At 36.4% G+C, this 16583-nt stretch overlaps 1 protein-coding gene across 2 annotated transcripts in view; it reads left to right on the top strand.

Annotated features, from left to right (window-relative positions):
* The window catches only part of CD2AP (CD2 associated protein), a 91005-nt gene that overhangs the window by 19443 nt on the left and 54979 nt on the right, over positions 1-16583 (top strand). Inside the window, exons 2-3 of one of the 2 annotated variants that reach the window (XM_032463213.1) lie at positions 5894-6054; positions 14100-14253. In XM_032463213.1, coding sequence (XP_032319104.1) covers positions 5894-6054; positions 14100-14253 — 315 coding nt within the window. Of the gene's footprint in view, positions 1-5893; positions 6055-7189; positions 7472-14099; positions 14254-16583 lie in introns of those variants that run through there. The other variant, XM_032463214.1, reaches the window with a different exon arrangement.

Here is a 16583-nt window from a genome sequence, read left to right on the forward strand (position 1 = left end):
CGTCATCATACATAGTTACATATTTTTTTCTCCTGATGAGAACTTTTAAAAGATTTACTCCTTAGCAACTTTGAAATATGTAATATAGTTTTATTAACTATAGTCACCATGCTATACATTACATCCACAGGGATTTATTTACTTTATAACCCAAAATTTTGATTTGCATTTCCTTGATGATTAGCGATGTTGGGTACCTTTTCATGTACCTGTTGACTGTATGTCTTCTTTGGGAAAATGTTTATTCCTATCCTCTATCCATTTTTTTAATCAGATTGGGTTATTTATTTATTTATTTTTGCCATTAAGTTGTATGAGTTCTTACTAACCCTTTATCAGAGAGATGATTTGCAGATACTTTCTCCCGTTCTGTAGGTTGTCTTTGCACTTTGTAGATGGCTTCCTTTCTGTGCAGAAGATTTAGTTTGATGTAGTTCTGCTTGTTTATTTTTGCTTTTGTTGCCTCTGCTTTTGATGTCAAGTCCAAAAAATCCTCCCCAGGACTGATGCCTTTGTTTTCTTCTAGGAGTTTTATGGTTTCAGGTTTTAAGTCTTTAATCCATTTTGAGTTAATTTGTTCTTTTCAGTGTTTATATACCTATTTATTTACCACTCTTTTGCTTTACTTTCTGCATCTCTTTCTGAATATTAGATGTTTTTTCTTTTTTCTTTTTTTTTTTTTGCTCTGCTCAGGGAACACCTTCTGAGTTTCTTTCAGTGTGGTAAACTCCATTTTTTGCTTGTCTTTATTTTTTCTTTTGTTTCAAAGGGTATTTTCTCTGGTGTACACTTCATGATGCGCAGTTATATTCTTTCTGCATTTTGAAGATACGAATCTGCTGTTTCTGGCTTCCATTGTTGCTGCCGAGAAGTCAGCTGCCTATTTAAGTGTTGCTCCTCTAACCCGCTAACCTTTTAAGAATTTGTCTTTTTGAGATACTTCTTTCTCTTTGTCTTTGATATTTGATATTTTGCAATTTTACTATGCTGTTTGCAGATTTCTTTTTGTTTATTCCATTTGGATTTACTCAGACTTCTTGACTCCATGAATTGTTATCTTTTGTTGGTTTGGTCAGTCATAGCTATTAACTTTTCAGATACTTTTAATTTTTACTTTCTGAGACTCCAGTTAAACATGTTAGACCGTCTTAGTATATCTTCTATGTCTCTTACATTCTCATCTATATTTTCTATATTTTTGTTCCTGTTGGCTTTATTTTGGTTAGTTTATTTTTACTTGTCTGTCTTTAGCTAGTTTTCTGCAACTGTATCTAATTAAAAAGTTTAATAACTTTTAAACTCATCCATTGAGTTCCTATTTTTGGTCATTGTCTTTCTCAATTCTAGAATACCCGTGTGGTTCTTTTTCAGTTTGTTTTCTCACTGTCTGCAATATTCAGCTCTGTGTCAGTTTTTCAAGCTGTAGTTTATATGCTTGAACATGGTAAATGCTATTGTTTTAAAGTCTGTATCTGTTACGTCGCATATTCGGAATTCATTGGAATGTTTCTGTTGTTTCCTGTTTCTCTCAGTACTTATTTATGGTGTTTTTTCACTTTGCATGCCTGGTTATGTTTCCTTGTGTCTGGATGTTGTAAATTAAAAAATAGTTCTTGACACAATTTTAGGTCCAGGATATCTTCTAGAGAGAATTCTGGTTACTTCCCTTTTGTTCTGAACTACTTGAATGGTGTGCTGTTTCCTGAGTCATCCACATAGCAAACTGGGCTGCAGAGCATGGGTGCAGTTATTAGGCTCCTGTCCCAAACTGCGCACGCATGTGGGTTCTCAGAGCTACCACCCTTGACAGTTCCTGGACTCCACTCTCAAACCCTAGAAGGGCAGAGCTGCTGTAAGGGCCGCTTGGCCTCTCTGTCAAGTCTTTAGAATTGGCAGATACCTTCCAGGGCAAAGGTAGCTCCACTGTTGTACTTACCTCTGTGGGCTCCAGTGTTCACCTGATAAAATTACTCTATTTTTAGTTATTTAGTCTCTCTAGTAAGGTGGTTTTTATGTTTCATCCAGCTTTTTTAGTTGTCTTTCCTGAGAGGGTTGGATCAAATTATCTAGTGTCCTGTTTACCTTTTTTGTAATAATTTTCTTGGGTTTTTCTCCACCTCTTCAAAAAAAATTTGTTAAGACATGTTGAAAGACACAAATTTCCAAGTGCTTTTTGTTTTCTTACTCCTTTTTTCATAGCATTCTGTTCTGATTTTATGAACTTTATTACATCTCTTGAGAATAAAAATTTGTGTGTATTTCAATCTTTTTTAATTTTTAAACTTTTAAGTTGTAGAAATGTTTAAGGTCTACTAGAAAGAATTTTTTCCTGACTGATGCCAATCTCCTGAATATTTTAGTATTTTCTACAAACCAGGATTTCTCCTGGTTAATCACAATTCAACTGTAAAATTTAAGAAATTAACATTTATTTACATATGTATGGACTCATGGTTCCTTAATTATTCAATGGGGTATATTCTGTTACTGTCATTATTTGATATTTATTTTACTTATTTTGATATTATTTATTGTTTTGATTTGGCCAGTAGGAGCCTTTTTGATATCACTTCTCTGTGTCCTTTGGCATCACCTTATCTTTCTTCGAGAACTTCCTTGGTTTCTGGCACAACACCGTGTGTGTTCTAGCCTTATGCTTGCACTTGTCCTGCCTTAGTCCTGGAATTGCCTGTCTTCCTGAGGATTCCTGTTTCCTTTCACTAGAAAGTGGTATTTATAAGATCTCTGCTTTAGGTTTGCTCGTTGCCGTTGGGTGTTGCAGATTCAGGCCCTTTCAGTGAACAGAGCTTGTGTGTGTGTGTCTTTCTGTGTCTCTGTGTCGAAAATCATAATGATACTTCTCATGGCCATTTAACATCATAGGATTGAATGAAGTCTTTTCCCTTTATGTAACTCCCTTCCTTTTGTAGAGAAACATGGCTTCCATTGTCCTTAGTATATTTACTTATTTGATCAGTCCCCATGGATGTAATGGGTCTTCCATCTCAGCTGTCACTCCGCACCCTTGTGTGGTCACCCTCTTCTCCTTGTGGGCTTTTAGTCCCCATTCTAAGTTGCCTCCACCCTCCCACATCTCTACGTGTAAATCTGCCCCTATCTCCAACACCATTTGGCCTCTGATGATCCTCACTAAGCTACCCATCAGTTTGGGTGCCCTCTCTGCTGTGACTGGCTCTGGCACACTGCGTCATGTCTCCTCTGCAGGGATGCTGCCCTCACCTTGCCTTAGGTTCTGATAACCTGCCCTAAGGAAGCCTCCATAGGTGATGCTCTTCTCACCCTGCTCTGGCTCTCATAGCTTCACTACCACCCCACCCTAGCTCTGGATACCTGCATCTGCTTTCCGCTTTCTGGTCCCTGTCTTCTCACACTGGGCTCCTTCCCTACCTAGGTCTCCCCTCCCCTCCCCTGTGCTTTTCTACACCTAATGACTTTAGGACTGTATTGTTCTGGAATGGGCGAGATAAGTGTATGTTTCATCTAGGAGGATTTTTTCAATTTATCATGGTCTTTTATGATTAACTATTGTCTACTTACTGTTCATATTTATGAATAAATCATGAATAAGAAGCCAATTGGGAACCCTGTTTATTTGGGTAGGAGTGAAGTTTTATTTTAGAATTAGTCAGTTGGATGCTGCCCATTGCTCTGGAGACTTCTAAATTCTGGAAATCAGTAGTCATTTTTCTAAGAAACCATCACTCATCCATAGTAGCTATACTGGTTTCCCCAAACGTGTGTGTGTGTGTGTGTGTGTGTGTGTGTGTGTGTGTGTGTGTGTGTGTGTGTTTGAGATTAACCCTTTAGTTTTTCACCTTAGGGGAAAAATACCGGCCTATTAGCCTTATTGTCTGAGAGCTATTGTAGTTGATAATGGGTGTCACCTCCTCCACAGAGAGATTAATTTCCCTATTTTCAGTTCTGCGTTTCCCATAAGCCCTTCTTTTCTGAATTCCTAGCCTTTTCCGGGGTTCTGCATAGCAGTTTGATATCGGTTATAGTTTCCGTTAAGTTCTCTGGGCTTCCTCTCCCTGGCTTTATCACTCATGGGTCCATTTTCATAAATTTTAAAAATTTCCTGCTAGTTCACTTCTCAGATTGGGATATTTTCAGCTGAAAATACAGATCCTCTCTTTAATTTACTTAAAAGTTTAGGAAAAAATACTTCTATAACAAGAAATCTCAAAGGTATTGGAGTTCTGGGCTTGGTTAACGTAGTTTGATTAATCTTGTGAAGATCCAGGCTCTTTTCATCTTCTTTTCTATCCTGATCATATCTGCTGTTTTTCTTGTCTCAAATAGTTGTAGCAGTTTTGGCCATTACATTCTCGGTGAAGAGCATCCAAGGTCTGTAAAAGGACGTTCCTTTTTTGTGTTTTCTTATAAGGTCAAATAAAATCTTCTCAGAACCCCTGCTTACATCGTATTAGTCAGAATCCATCCATCACATGTGTATTTGAAAGCCAGTCTGAGTTTGTGTGTGTGTGTGTGAGAGAATGTGAATGGAATAACTATAAATCAACTATTTTTATTCCTTTGCCCCTTTGACCAGCAGGCTTATGTATCCTGGGACCTACTCAATCAGTCTGCATTTAAGCAAAATTCCCCAAGTCACAAGACGACTTCTGCAAGTCAACAGAATGCCTTGATTTTACTAGTATTTGAGAAGTACTTGTCTAGAATAATTAAGAATTAACCCCCTGGGACTGAGAGCAGACTCACTTGTAAAAGTACAGAGTCTCAAAACACCTGAACAAAGTCAAGGTTCAGTGAGAAAGGAGGAAGGAGGAGGAGTTAGTGTGGGAATGGCTGTTGGTCGGGCAGCCAACAGTGTCTCCCCACAGTCCCATTTCTTTTTTGGGGTTGTAGTTGTGTGTGTGTGTGTGTTCTATTTTTTTCTTACCATTCATACAGGAGGAAGAAAAGATGAATAGAGGTGTGGCTAGTCTGCCATCTTGATTAGGAACTCTCTAGTGCTTTTCTTTCATTGAGTCCTGTACAGTGTTCATGTTGTGCATGTGTGATGTCCTGTGACCTAAAATCTTAGACTTAAAGGAGGTGGAACAGATACTTAGCAGTCTTCATTTCAGGATGTACTCATTTTCTGTTGTCAAACTTAGCAGCTTAAAACAAGGTATGTTTATTATATCACTAGTTTTTGTGATGCAGCATTCTGGGCATGGCTGAGTCCTCTGCAAGGCTGCAGTGAAGGTGTTGATGAGGGTGGGGTTGTCAACTAGGGTAAGATCTGCTTCCAAGCGCTCGTGGGTGTTGGCATCATTCAGTTCCCTGTGGGCTGCCGGACTGTGAGCCTCAGTTTTTCCTGGCTGTGAGCCAGAGACCTCCTCAGTTGCTTGCGTGTGGCCCTATCCACAGGCCAGCTCACAAAAAAGCGGCTTGCAACTTCAAAGCCAGCAAGTGACAGTTTCTTAGCAAGATGGACATTAAAATCTTACATAGTCAATACAATCCATCATCTTTGTCATATTCTGTTGGTTAGAAGTCAGGCATAGGCCATGCTTACACTTGAGAGAGAGAATTAGACAAGGACATGAATATTAAGATATGGGGATCATGGGAACCACCTTAGAGTTTGTCACAAAGAATGTATAGCTGACTGGCAGAATAACCGATCACATGAATTATATGTTGTGTTGAGGGCTCTGCTTAAAGCTGGTACTGTGCATTATACTCAGGCAATCAGGAAATTTGCTGATGTAGCCAGATGTTTAAAATTGAGGTAAGCTTTGGTGATGTCTTTGTAATATTAATTATTGTTGCTAAACAGCTTCCTTAGTTTTAAGTTTATTAATATGGTCGGTACTGTTTTGTGAATTAAGTTTTAGATATTTGTTTCTTTTTCCTTTTTTAGTTGACTATATTGTGGAGTATGACTATGATGCTGTGCACGATGATGAGTTAACTATTCGAGTTGGGGAAGTCATCAGGAATGTGAGAAAACTGCAGGAGGAAGGATGGCTAGAAGGAGAACTAAATGGCAGAAGGGGAATGTTTCCTGATAATTTTGCTAAGGTAAGCATTCTCAGTTAAATTCCTAGCTGTTGCTTCATAGGATTTAACCTTAAAGAAATATATTAACGTATTTTTTTTAAAACTAAAGAGCTGTAGATAAATTTTTACTCTGCAGAACTGAAAAAACTAGAGACCCAAGTACTGCTGTAATGAATGTCATGGTTACTTGGCGTCCTGGTGGATAATAAAATGGTGGGTGTACGTGTGTTTGTACATGTGCGTGTGTATTTGACCACCTGTCTACCCTTTGGGTAGCTCTTGGTAATTCACAGAGTTTTGCTCTTTGTCCTTTGTCTTTCTTCTGCTTAGATGTCCTTTATCTTTCATCAGTACTTTCTGCGACTTGTCTAAGTACAGCTTGGGAGTAGAGAATGTTTAAAGATACTCTTCTGTGTTTTCATTGGTTTTGATGTTTTGATTTTCAGTCTAAGAGTTTCATCAATCTTGCTTTCTTTTTTATATCAGCTAAGACACTGATACTGAATCTCAAAGTTTACACTAACAAATCAGACACTTGACTCTCTACTTTAGTCCAAAACATTAAAGCTGAGAATGTAGAAAAATCTGATAAACTAACATATTTCTTTTCAATTTTGGCTTAGTTCTTTAACATTACAAATCCGTGAGGAAAGAGTAGAGTATTCAGTACTTTTTCTTAGGGAAAAATACATCCCCTCTTTCCACAAGGCAATCTAGATGGTGATGCATTTTAGTAGAGATTGCAGTGCACATTTTAACAGTCTGAAAACTCACAGCATAGAAGTTTCTCCTTTTAGAAGTGGTGTAGGAATAGCTGTTTTTCCTTAAGCTGTGATTATAAAGCCAGTGCTTGGAAAAATGTAATATTAATTACCTTTAACAAAAGATTAGATTAGCATTTAGTAAAAGATTGATAAGCATAGTTGATACCCTTTATTTTAAGTTATGCCTTCTGAAGATTAAAATAAGCATGAGGGTAGCTCAGAGTGCAGTTGAGTAGCTGTAGGCATTTAATAACTGTTAGCGGCCTCATTCACTGACGCGTGTCGTATGTGGTAGGGGCATAGTCTGATCCACCTGAGCGTGTCAGAGGAAGCTGGGGAGGAGGATGGGAGGAGCATTACTACTGAAGGCACATTTGGTAGTTTTACCAGTATTGAAGCCTGAGGGTTATGGAGAAAGCAGAGAAGTATCAGTGAAAGAAGTTAACCAAAAGAGGTTAAAAGAAATATTTTTATTAGTCGAACGTGACGAGTGTTAGCAGGACGGTTTTGTGGTGGGGGTGCTGCTCTTCGAGTTTTGAAGCAGCTTTCTTGTGAGCTTCATACCGATCCTAGAGGTGCTACAGGTTATTACATATCTGTTATTGCTACAGTGTTTTCACTCTGAGGCTTTAAAAAGTAAGTGGATATGTTTACAGAAGATGTCTCAGGTGGTGGTAAGTGAATTGCTTTTCCTTATATTTTAAGATTTAAAGTGGAATTTTGGTCCCCTTTGAAGAGTGCTCAGAGCTTGATAAAGTGTTTGAGACTTTTTGATGTAATAAGGAACAAAGAAACAAAAGTTACTCATGCTTAAGCTGATAAGTGAATAAAAATCATTTGGTTTTTTTCTTTGTTTTGACCTACATTTCTAGCAAAATTTTTTTCCTGTTGAGAAAAGAAGACTGAAATCAGCTGCATCACCTTTTTTCTTAAATATTAGGCAGTTCAACAATTTATCTTGTATTCAAAAATGTTTTTCATATTATTTCTAGAATTTGTAGGTTAAATGACTAAGTAGACATTAGATCTTTAAATTTATTTAATATCTTTTTAAAAGCTACTTTAAAAAAAGTATGGGGAATAAGATGATGATAAGATTGCTGCTTTGGAAGGGTCTCAGTGATTTTTTTTTTTTTTTTGAATATCAAATTCTCATTTAGTTTTAAAATCTTATTCCACTATTTCCTTAGGAAGAATTATTATTTGAATGAAGGAAATGATAGTTTGATTTTATGTGACCTTTATTATTTTTTATTCCTTACTTTATGAAAACTACTCGTTTGTTTAGATAAGCCTCAGTGGTGTTTTCAAGTGTTTGAAGACATATTGGTGACTCACAGAACAGTTCAGGAAGCTAACTTTATATCAGAAGAATGTTTGGAGTTGGATTTACTTTCGTTAATTGGAAACATGTTAGAGGAGGAACAAATGCTGATGTCAGAATATTAAATGGAAGATAACTTTACTTATTGGGAATTAAAACAAAACCAGTATATGAAATGTCAGAGTTGTCTCTAGTTATTTATGGTACCTCCCAGTCCTTTTTTTGTTATACATCATGAAACATGAACTATGCTTTACACGCTGATTAAGAGCAATTTGTTCTGAGGTTTGGGTTATTTTTGATGCACTTTGAATCCCTTGTAGACTGTATGGACTGAGTTAGAGAAACAGTTCAATACAGGTAATGCTAGAAAAGACGTGTAAGGACTTAGATTTAGTGTGTGCTTGCACAGCTGAGACCTTTCTCTAGATGCCCTAAGACAATTTGTGGGCACAGCAGTTTTTTTATTAAAAAAAAAATTAGTGAAGTAATACATGTTTAAACAAAATTCAAACAATGTAGAAAATACCTACTGTGAAAAGTACATTTCTTTCCTTGTAACTCTTTCCTCATGTCCTTCCACTTTTAGACAGTTTTCTATAGAAAATGTTTTAAACTGAATTATTTGTACCCTCCCCTCCTTTTACATCCGATTTTTCACACCACAAATTTAAATTCAAGACATTGTTATGTAAATCATGTTCGTGTTTACCCGGGACTTACCTGGAAAGTTAAACTCTAATTTTTGCCCTTAGGAGTTAATACATTTATTCCTGCTAAGGTATTTCAAGTTGTAGAAATAATTTAAAGCAGGAGTGTCAGAACCTAGATTTATGGGGCATCTCCTGGTTTTGCTCTTTGGACCAGGACTCATTACCTGCTTGTCAGTGACCTCAAGGAGTCCAGCAGCTTTGAGAGAAGGGTCTCTATGTAGGCCTAATGTCTTTTGAGTCATAGATACACTGCAGATCTTATCCTAAAACCCTTTTTATCCTTGGGTGGAAAGCTAAAACAACATATTTGAATTAGCAAAACTAGTATGAAAAAGTGTGACCATCATAATCTACTGGGGCAGTTTCAGTCCATTTCGATAAGTGTGATAAGTCTGAAAGAATATTGGTAAGAAGAGTTCTTTCTTCAGTGCTTTTCCCACTCTGCTTCGCTTGGCTCTTGTTAACATTCTTGTATGAGAAAAAGGAGAGGAGCAGGATGCCATTGACAATGAATGTACATAACCACCCCCCCTACACACACACACCTTTCCTACGTTCGCCTTTTCCAGATTGGGGAGGAGCTGTGAAAATAGCGAGGCCCTTTGTTAAACTTGGAGACACAGCAGTCATGTGGAGAATAGCATATTTAGGGAAAGAGAGTAAGTTGAGAAACTGTCACAGTGGCCCCGGTGTGCTATATCTGTCATTGTTGTTTTCCTTGACGGTTCTGATACGTGGCACTCAGGGAGGTACGAGCTGATTTCATATCACGGAGACTTTCTCCTGTTGGTCGTTTTGTTTTTGTTTGGACTTAAGGTTTTTTTTTTTTTTTTTTGGATGTCCATTTAATTTAATCATAATGAAAAAAGAAAAAGAAAATCTAATGCCTTAAGGTAGTTCTTTCTGGATCATACCTTATATGCTGTCACTTATATTCCAGAAAACAAAATGAAAACTTTAGGAATGAGGTAAACCACTTTGTTATGTTGGAAACCTATTCTTTTAAGTATGGGTCTAATGTTGACTCAGTCAAAGGTCAAACAGTGGATGTACATCAAATAAACATTCAATCCTGCTTATTTTTCTTATTCTTTAGTAATATCACTCTTCCACATTGTCTGATTTATGCTTCTGTAAAGGTGGAGGTACTCGTTTTATATAATGCTGTTGGAAATCCCGAATGTTAACTTAAAAATAATTAAGTCTAGTCCCCCTCTTATCCATGGCTTTGCTTTCTGAAGCTTCAGCTAGGAAGCTGTAGTCTGAAAATATTAAACAGAAAATTCCAGAAGTAAACAATTCGTAAGTCTTAAGTCACATGCCATTACGTCTGGGATGTGAATCACCCTCTGTCCAGCCTGTCCCACCTGTTAGTCACCTACGAGCTGTCTTGGTTATCAGATCAACTGTCACGGTGTCACAGCACCTGTGTTGAAGTAACCCTTATTTTACTTAATAACGGCTGCTGAGCTCAAGAGTTGTGACACTGACAATACAGAAATGCCAGCAAAAGCTGTAAAGTGCTTCCTTTAAGTGAAAAGATGAAAGCTCTTGACTTAATAAGGAAAGAAAAAAAAATCATATGAAGTTGCAAAGATCTGTGCATGGTAAGAATGAATCTCCTGTGAAATTGTGAAGAAGAAAAATATTCATACTAGTTTTGCTGTCTCACCTCAAACAGGAACAGTTACGGCCATGGTGTGTGTGATAAGTGCTTGTTAAGATGGAAGAGGCACTGTATTTGTAAGAGATTTTAAAAGAGAGAGACCACATGCACATAACTTTTACCAGAGTAAATTGTTATAATTTTCTATTATCAGTACTGTGTCTAATTTATAAGTTAAACTTTATCATAGGTGTATATATATTTAGGAAAAAACACAGTGTATGTAAGGCTCAGTGCAGTCCATGGTTCCAGGCATCCCCTGGAGGTCTTAGGACCCTGTGGATAAGGACGGACTACTGTATTCCTCAGATTTAATTAGCATGAGCAAAACTGTAACTCTGTTTAGGGATTTGGTGATTAGATACCTGTCTCTCTTACTTGAGAAGTAAAAAGAAACACTTGCCTTCTAATCTGGGTTTTCTTATTCTTTGCGACCTTTGATTCCATGACGTAGAGAAGTTAATTGCTTTCTGTTTTCAGGCCATGGTCCTTTACTGGTCATGCTCAGATAACCAAGTTGTAAAATAGATAATATTTCAACATGAAGGAGTGGTTTGTGAATTTTGTTGATTAACCTTTTAAGTTCCCTGTTTATGGTTAGTGTGATCAGAATGAAGTATCTTTGATTACCTTAATAGATAAAGAATATAACTATACCGTCTCCAGCCAGCCTTTTTAAGGCTACCCCTCATTTGCTTATATTTTTCATCTTTTCCTTTAATTTGCTACTTCCTATTACTTATCTGTGAAACTAAACGAATGTATAGTACATTCTTGTCTATATAGAAATTATCCGCATTGTATTTTTTTTCTTGGCCAGTTTGGTGTTGACATTACCTGTTGTGTAGGAGGCTTCCCTCTTTTGTAGAGCGAGATTCAGCTTTTCTGAGTTTGCTTTGCCAACACATGGCACTCTCAAGTGAGGACTCCTCTTTTTACTGGCTCTCCTGGAGTCATTTTCAGAGTAAGAATAGAAGCAAAGTTTGTAGAAAGAGATGTTGCAATGTTAATTTGTATTTGATTTACTGGCTGATTAGGTAAAAGGAAGTAAAGGGCAGACTGGAAGCCTTACTAAGATTTATAGGTACTCAGTAAAATTGCTATTAAAGATGAATGATTGTGAAAGAGTGATTTGGGGGTACCGTGTGTCCAGGAATTAGGGAAGAGAGTAGATTGGTGTGTGTGTGTGTGAGAGAGAGAGAGAAAGAGTGTGTGTGTGTGTCTGTGTGTGTATCTGGTGGTAGCAGATTGTAGCAGGAGGAGATTTCACAGGTGGAGGAGGTGGAGCCTATCTCAGAGTTGACCTTATTTATAACTTTGCTTAGAGCCTAAAGTCACTTGAAACTTTTGATAACATTTTAGTTGGCATTATGTGTTTGGAAGGCTGTAAACCTGAGTTTTCCCTATTCAGTGTAGACTGTATATATTTTTATTGTGCTTCCTCCTCTTTTTTTGTGCGTCTTTTGTTCTCAGAAGATTAATGATGTCCAATATTCATGGATTTGATTATGTCTCAGCAAATATTGAAGGTCTGGAAAATGTTTCTAGATCTTGAGCAATATATTGTAAATTTTTTTTTTTTGGAAACGAGAGACACTGTCCTTGTCTTAATTAATATGTTGTACTTATTCATGTGGTTAATTTTTGTTAAAAGATAACACAAATACCTAGTTATTTAGCTAGCCAACAGGATAGAACCAGGCTTTGTACTCATGTGACCTGGTTCCTGAACCTGTACTCTTAATCACATTTGGTCAAATTGGAGTTACTTTCCTAGAGGAACAAGATTTGAATGTCAAGCCAAGTTCTTGGTCTCCTGCACCACAGAAAGCAGCAGTAAGAGATAAGACTTTTGTTCTTTTTGAAATGTAGGTAGCACATGGGATGTTCAGGAGAATCCGAAATGAGTGCTCTCTGGCGTGTTGAGGTTGTAACTACCAGTTTTTACATAGATTTTCATATTTTTATTAGTTTGAGAAATATTTAGTGCAGTCTGAAAGCTGAGGTGTTCATGTGTTACGTCATGTATTATTAATAGCAAATTGAAGTATTTTTCCTGAGGTACATTACCAGTAAAAATGAAGCAGTCTACATTGTGAAAGATTTTGTGTCTTCTGTGTGTTCTGTACTTTAATAAGTTTTCACCAACGTAACAGTCTTCCCAAAGTGCAAAACTTTTTTTCTGTTTGCAAAATGATACACATTGTTAAACAAAAAAAGCAAGCATTAAACACTCTGAACAGTACAAAGAAGTCAAAATAATCTGAAATCCTACCGGTTACACAGTGCGTAGTTAACATTGCATTAGACGTAAACACCCGGAGATGCAGATTCCTTGTTAACTTTCTGTGTGAAAAATATCTCTGGTTAGTGATTGGCTTCTTTTACATGGTTGCTTTTAATGAAAAGAAGCTGTTAATTTTAATATCAAATGTGTGAAGTAGGAATCCAGTTTTATTCCCTACTCCCTAAATGCAAAATGTTAGTTTTACAAGCATCATGTAAGATTCAGTTTTTCCCCCTCACTTTTTGCCTGTTATAAATCAGGTTTGACTGTTATGGACCCTCTATTTTCTTTCACTTATCAATATATCTGTTTTTATGCCAGTACACACTGATTATAGTATCATATAATTTTTCTTTATATCTTAGTTTTTAAAAAGTCCCTTCACTTTCTTTTCACTAAAGTATTTTTACTGTTTTGGCCTTTTGTTCTTCTGTACAAATTCAGAACCAGTTTATTTAATTGCTCTCCCAAATCTGTGATATATTTATTCAGTTGGCATTGTATCAATTTTAGGGGAAAATGCTATATTTATGATAATAAGTTTTCAATCACTGAACATGGCCTAACTTCCCTTTTATTTGTCTTCCTTTATGTCTTCCAATAAAACCTCATACTTTTCATGAAGGTTCACCTATCTCCATGTTAGACTTATGACTGAGAACAGGGTTTAATCAAACAGCCCATGGGCCAAATCGAAACACCACCTGTTTTTGTAGTGCCCATGAATGCTAGTTAAGAATTTTATAAGTAGTTGGAAAAAAATCAAATAAAGAACAATATTTAATGACATGAAAATGATGTGAAATTTGAAATTTTAAGTGTCCATAAATAAAATTTTCTTGGATAATAGCTACACTCATTCATTTATGTATATGACTGCTTTTGCTCTACAGGTGGCAGAGTTCATTGCTGGCACAGAGATTGTATGGCCTACAAATCCTAGAACATTTTACTATCTGGCCCATTACGGAAAAAGTTTGCCCACCCCTGACTTAGAATTATTGTTTGTCTTACTGTTTGCTTATGTGCGTGTGTGTTTATGTGTTTTTTGTATGTTGGGGTGGAGGTGGATTCAGTGTCACTTTCTTTACTTTCATCTCTTGTTCTGATAAGACTTAAACTCATAGTGAGTCACTGTTACCGAAGTGTGTTGTATTCTTTAGACACGTGTGGGCAGAGAAAAAGGTTGAAAACTGTAGATACTATGTTTTGTGTAATGATCACTGTACCTGGTTTTGGTATTTTACATTTGAGAGTTTAATTTAATAATATACAACTTAATTTACCTGCTTACTGATTTCTCCTTTTGTAGGAGGTTAAGAGAGAAACAGAATCCAAGGATGACAGTTTGCCCATCAAACGGGAAAGGCATGGGAATGTAGCAAGTCTTGTACAACGAATAAGCACCTATGGACTTCTCGCCGGAGGAATTCAACCACATCCACAAACCAAAAACATTAAGAAGAGTATGTAAATAATTTTTTTTTCCGTTTATTCAAATCAAAATAGAAGGATGCTTTATAACTTCGTAGTTACTATCTTACTTCCTATAACTTCCTATCTGTAGGAATCAGAAATTAAGATATAAGGCTTTGTCTTCTTACTAGTCTTACAGGCTCTGCTGAATAGTTAACACTTTGTCCTTAAATTTGCTTTAATTCCATTTATTTAATGAAATGCCAAAAGATCTACTCATGCTTAAGCAGTATAGATGCAAGCATTTGATAAGTTTTTTTTTTTTTTTTTAGCGGGGAGGGTAGAGCATGTGCTTATCATGCACGAGGTCCTGGGTTCAATCCCCAGTACCTCCATTAAAATAAATAAATAAATGTAATTATGTGCCCCATTCCCCAATTTTTTTTTTTAGTGGTTAGTCATCTGAACATGTACATTCAGTTTTCCCAGGTGGTTGGCCCAGCAGAGTGTCCTTCATCTGTGTGATACTCTGTAAATATGTTAAGAGAACAGTTTAGGATAGAGGAAGAGTACCACACTTGAAATCAGACTTAAGTTTGAGTCTGTCTTATGACCTTGGATCATTTAAACTCTTTTAAATTGTATTTTGCTGCTGATGAGAAAGTGGTAAAAAGACAAAAAAAAAAAAAAAAAAGACTGGTAAATTGCTGTTCTTATAAACTTACAGTCTTAGAAAGACTATTACTAAAAAAGATATTAAACATGTACAAAGAGGTATAACATTTATGGAAGCAGATAGTGTTTTGTTTTGTTTTTTAATTGAAGCATAGTCAGTTTACAGTGTGTCAATTTCTGGTGTACAGCATAAAGTTTCAGTCATACATGTACATACATATATTACTTTTCATATTCTTTTTCATTGTAGGTTACTACAAGATATTGAATATAGTTCCTTGGTAGTGTTTTAATATAGTAAACCTGGAGCCCCTTGAGAGATTGAATACTGACTACTATGTTCAGTTTGATGTAATAAGTTATGAATGAGTATTTAACCGCATTTATCTTACATCAGTGTCTTTGACATTGGTGGTCCCTTGTGTTTGATGTTGGTACTAAAATCCCTTGTATACTAAGTAGTCTACGATAAAGAAATTTTACAAATTTTGTTTACATATTTCACAAATGTAAGGCTTATTAATGACTTTTATAATCTCATATCTCAACCTGTTACTTTCTATGCTACTGTCTGTGAAGTTTGGGGAAACCTCTGCTTCTAGGTTATATCACCTTTTGATTATTTTCATAAAATGAAAACAGATTTTCATAAAAATGAAACAGACCAGTTAAAGGGTTCTATGTGTTCTTTGTCTCCCAGTGAATGCAGTGTGCAAACAATGTTTAGATATTACCCATACTGCTTTGAGACTACCGCCTGAAGGTGGAGTGTTTAGTAGTTCTAATTGCCCTGGACTCTGAACTCTGGAGATTGGGGTTAGATAACAGTCAATTCCACATCCTACAAATGAACCTCTATATAGAATTTCTGTGCACAATGAGAAGTTTTAGGCCCACGAAAGCGTTATTTATGACCTCTGTCTATTGTAAAATTTATTTGCCACTTTCTTTAGCTTTACTGAGCTCTCAAGGTATAAATCTCTTCTTAAGTAGGGGCTAGACAAAGGGCTTCAAGGTTATTCTGTCTCTAATAGGGAAGGACACACTAAATTTTATCTTCCTCGGGAACGCTGGTCATAACTCTTTTCTTGTAAGAAGGAAAAACGATTACATGGTTGGTACGGGGCCCGGGAGGCTTAAGCTTTTTCCGAAGGACCCTCCATAACTTGATTTTAAGTACAAGTGCTGCGAAGACTAAATTGGTCATTTGGTGTTAACATTTAAAACAGGATGCGGGTTGTTTGTTTTTGCTTTCAGATGACTTTTCCAGGAAAAGCAGCTACCTTTTTTTCAATCAGTTTTTTTGGTTACTGTTAGTTTGCAGCGTATCCTTAATTTATGAAATAGATCAGTTCTTCAAAAATGTTTCATTGTAATTTAAAATAGTAGTATATACACTTTTAACCAATGCTATTCATATTAAAAAAAAAGCCAAACCATTAAAAGGTTGACAGTGATAAACACTGCAGTGTGAAGGTTCAGTTGAAATCTTTGGGTGCCAAGACAAGTGAATCTGCATGTGTGTTGAATTTTGTCTACGCAACTAAAAAGGAGAAGTTCACATCGATAGTAAGATAAATATCTGGGGACTGGAGTTGCTAGCTATTTTCCTCTGGTCTCCAAAGCCAAAAAGCGTTGGCTTTTTTGTGAGGTCTAGTCACAAAGCCATCAAAACTTTTGCTAGTGCTTGTAAGTTAGGCATAAT

The sequence above is a fragment of the Camelus ferus genome, chromosome 20 (genome assembly GCF_009834535.1).
Source record: "Camelus ferus isolate YT-003-E chromosome 20, BCGSAC_Cfer_1.0, whole genome shotgun sequence".
NCBI classification, from domain to species: domain Eukaryota; kingdom Metazoa; phylum Chordata; class Mammalia; order Artiodactyla; family Camelidae; genus Camelus; species Camelus ferus.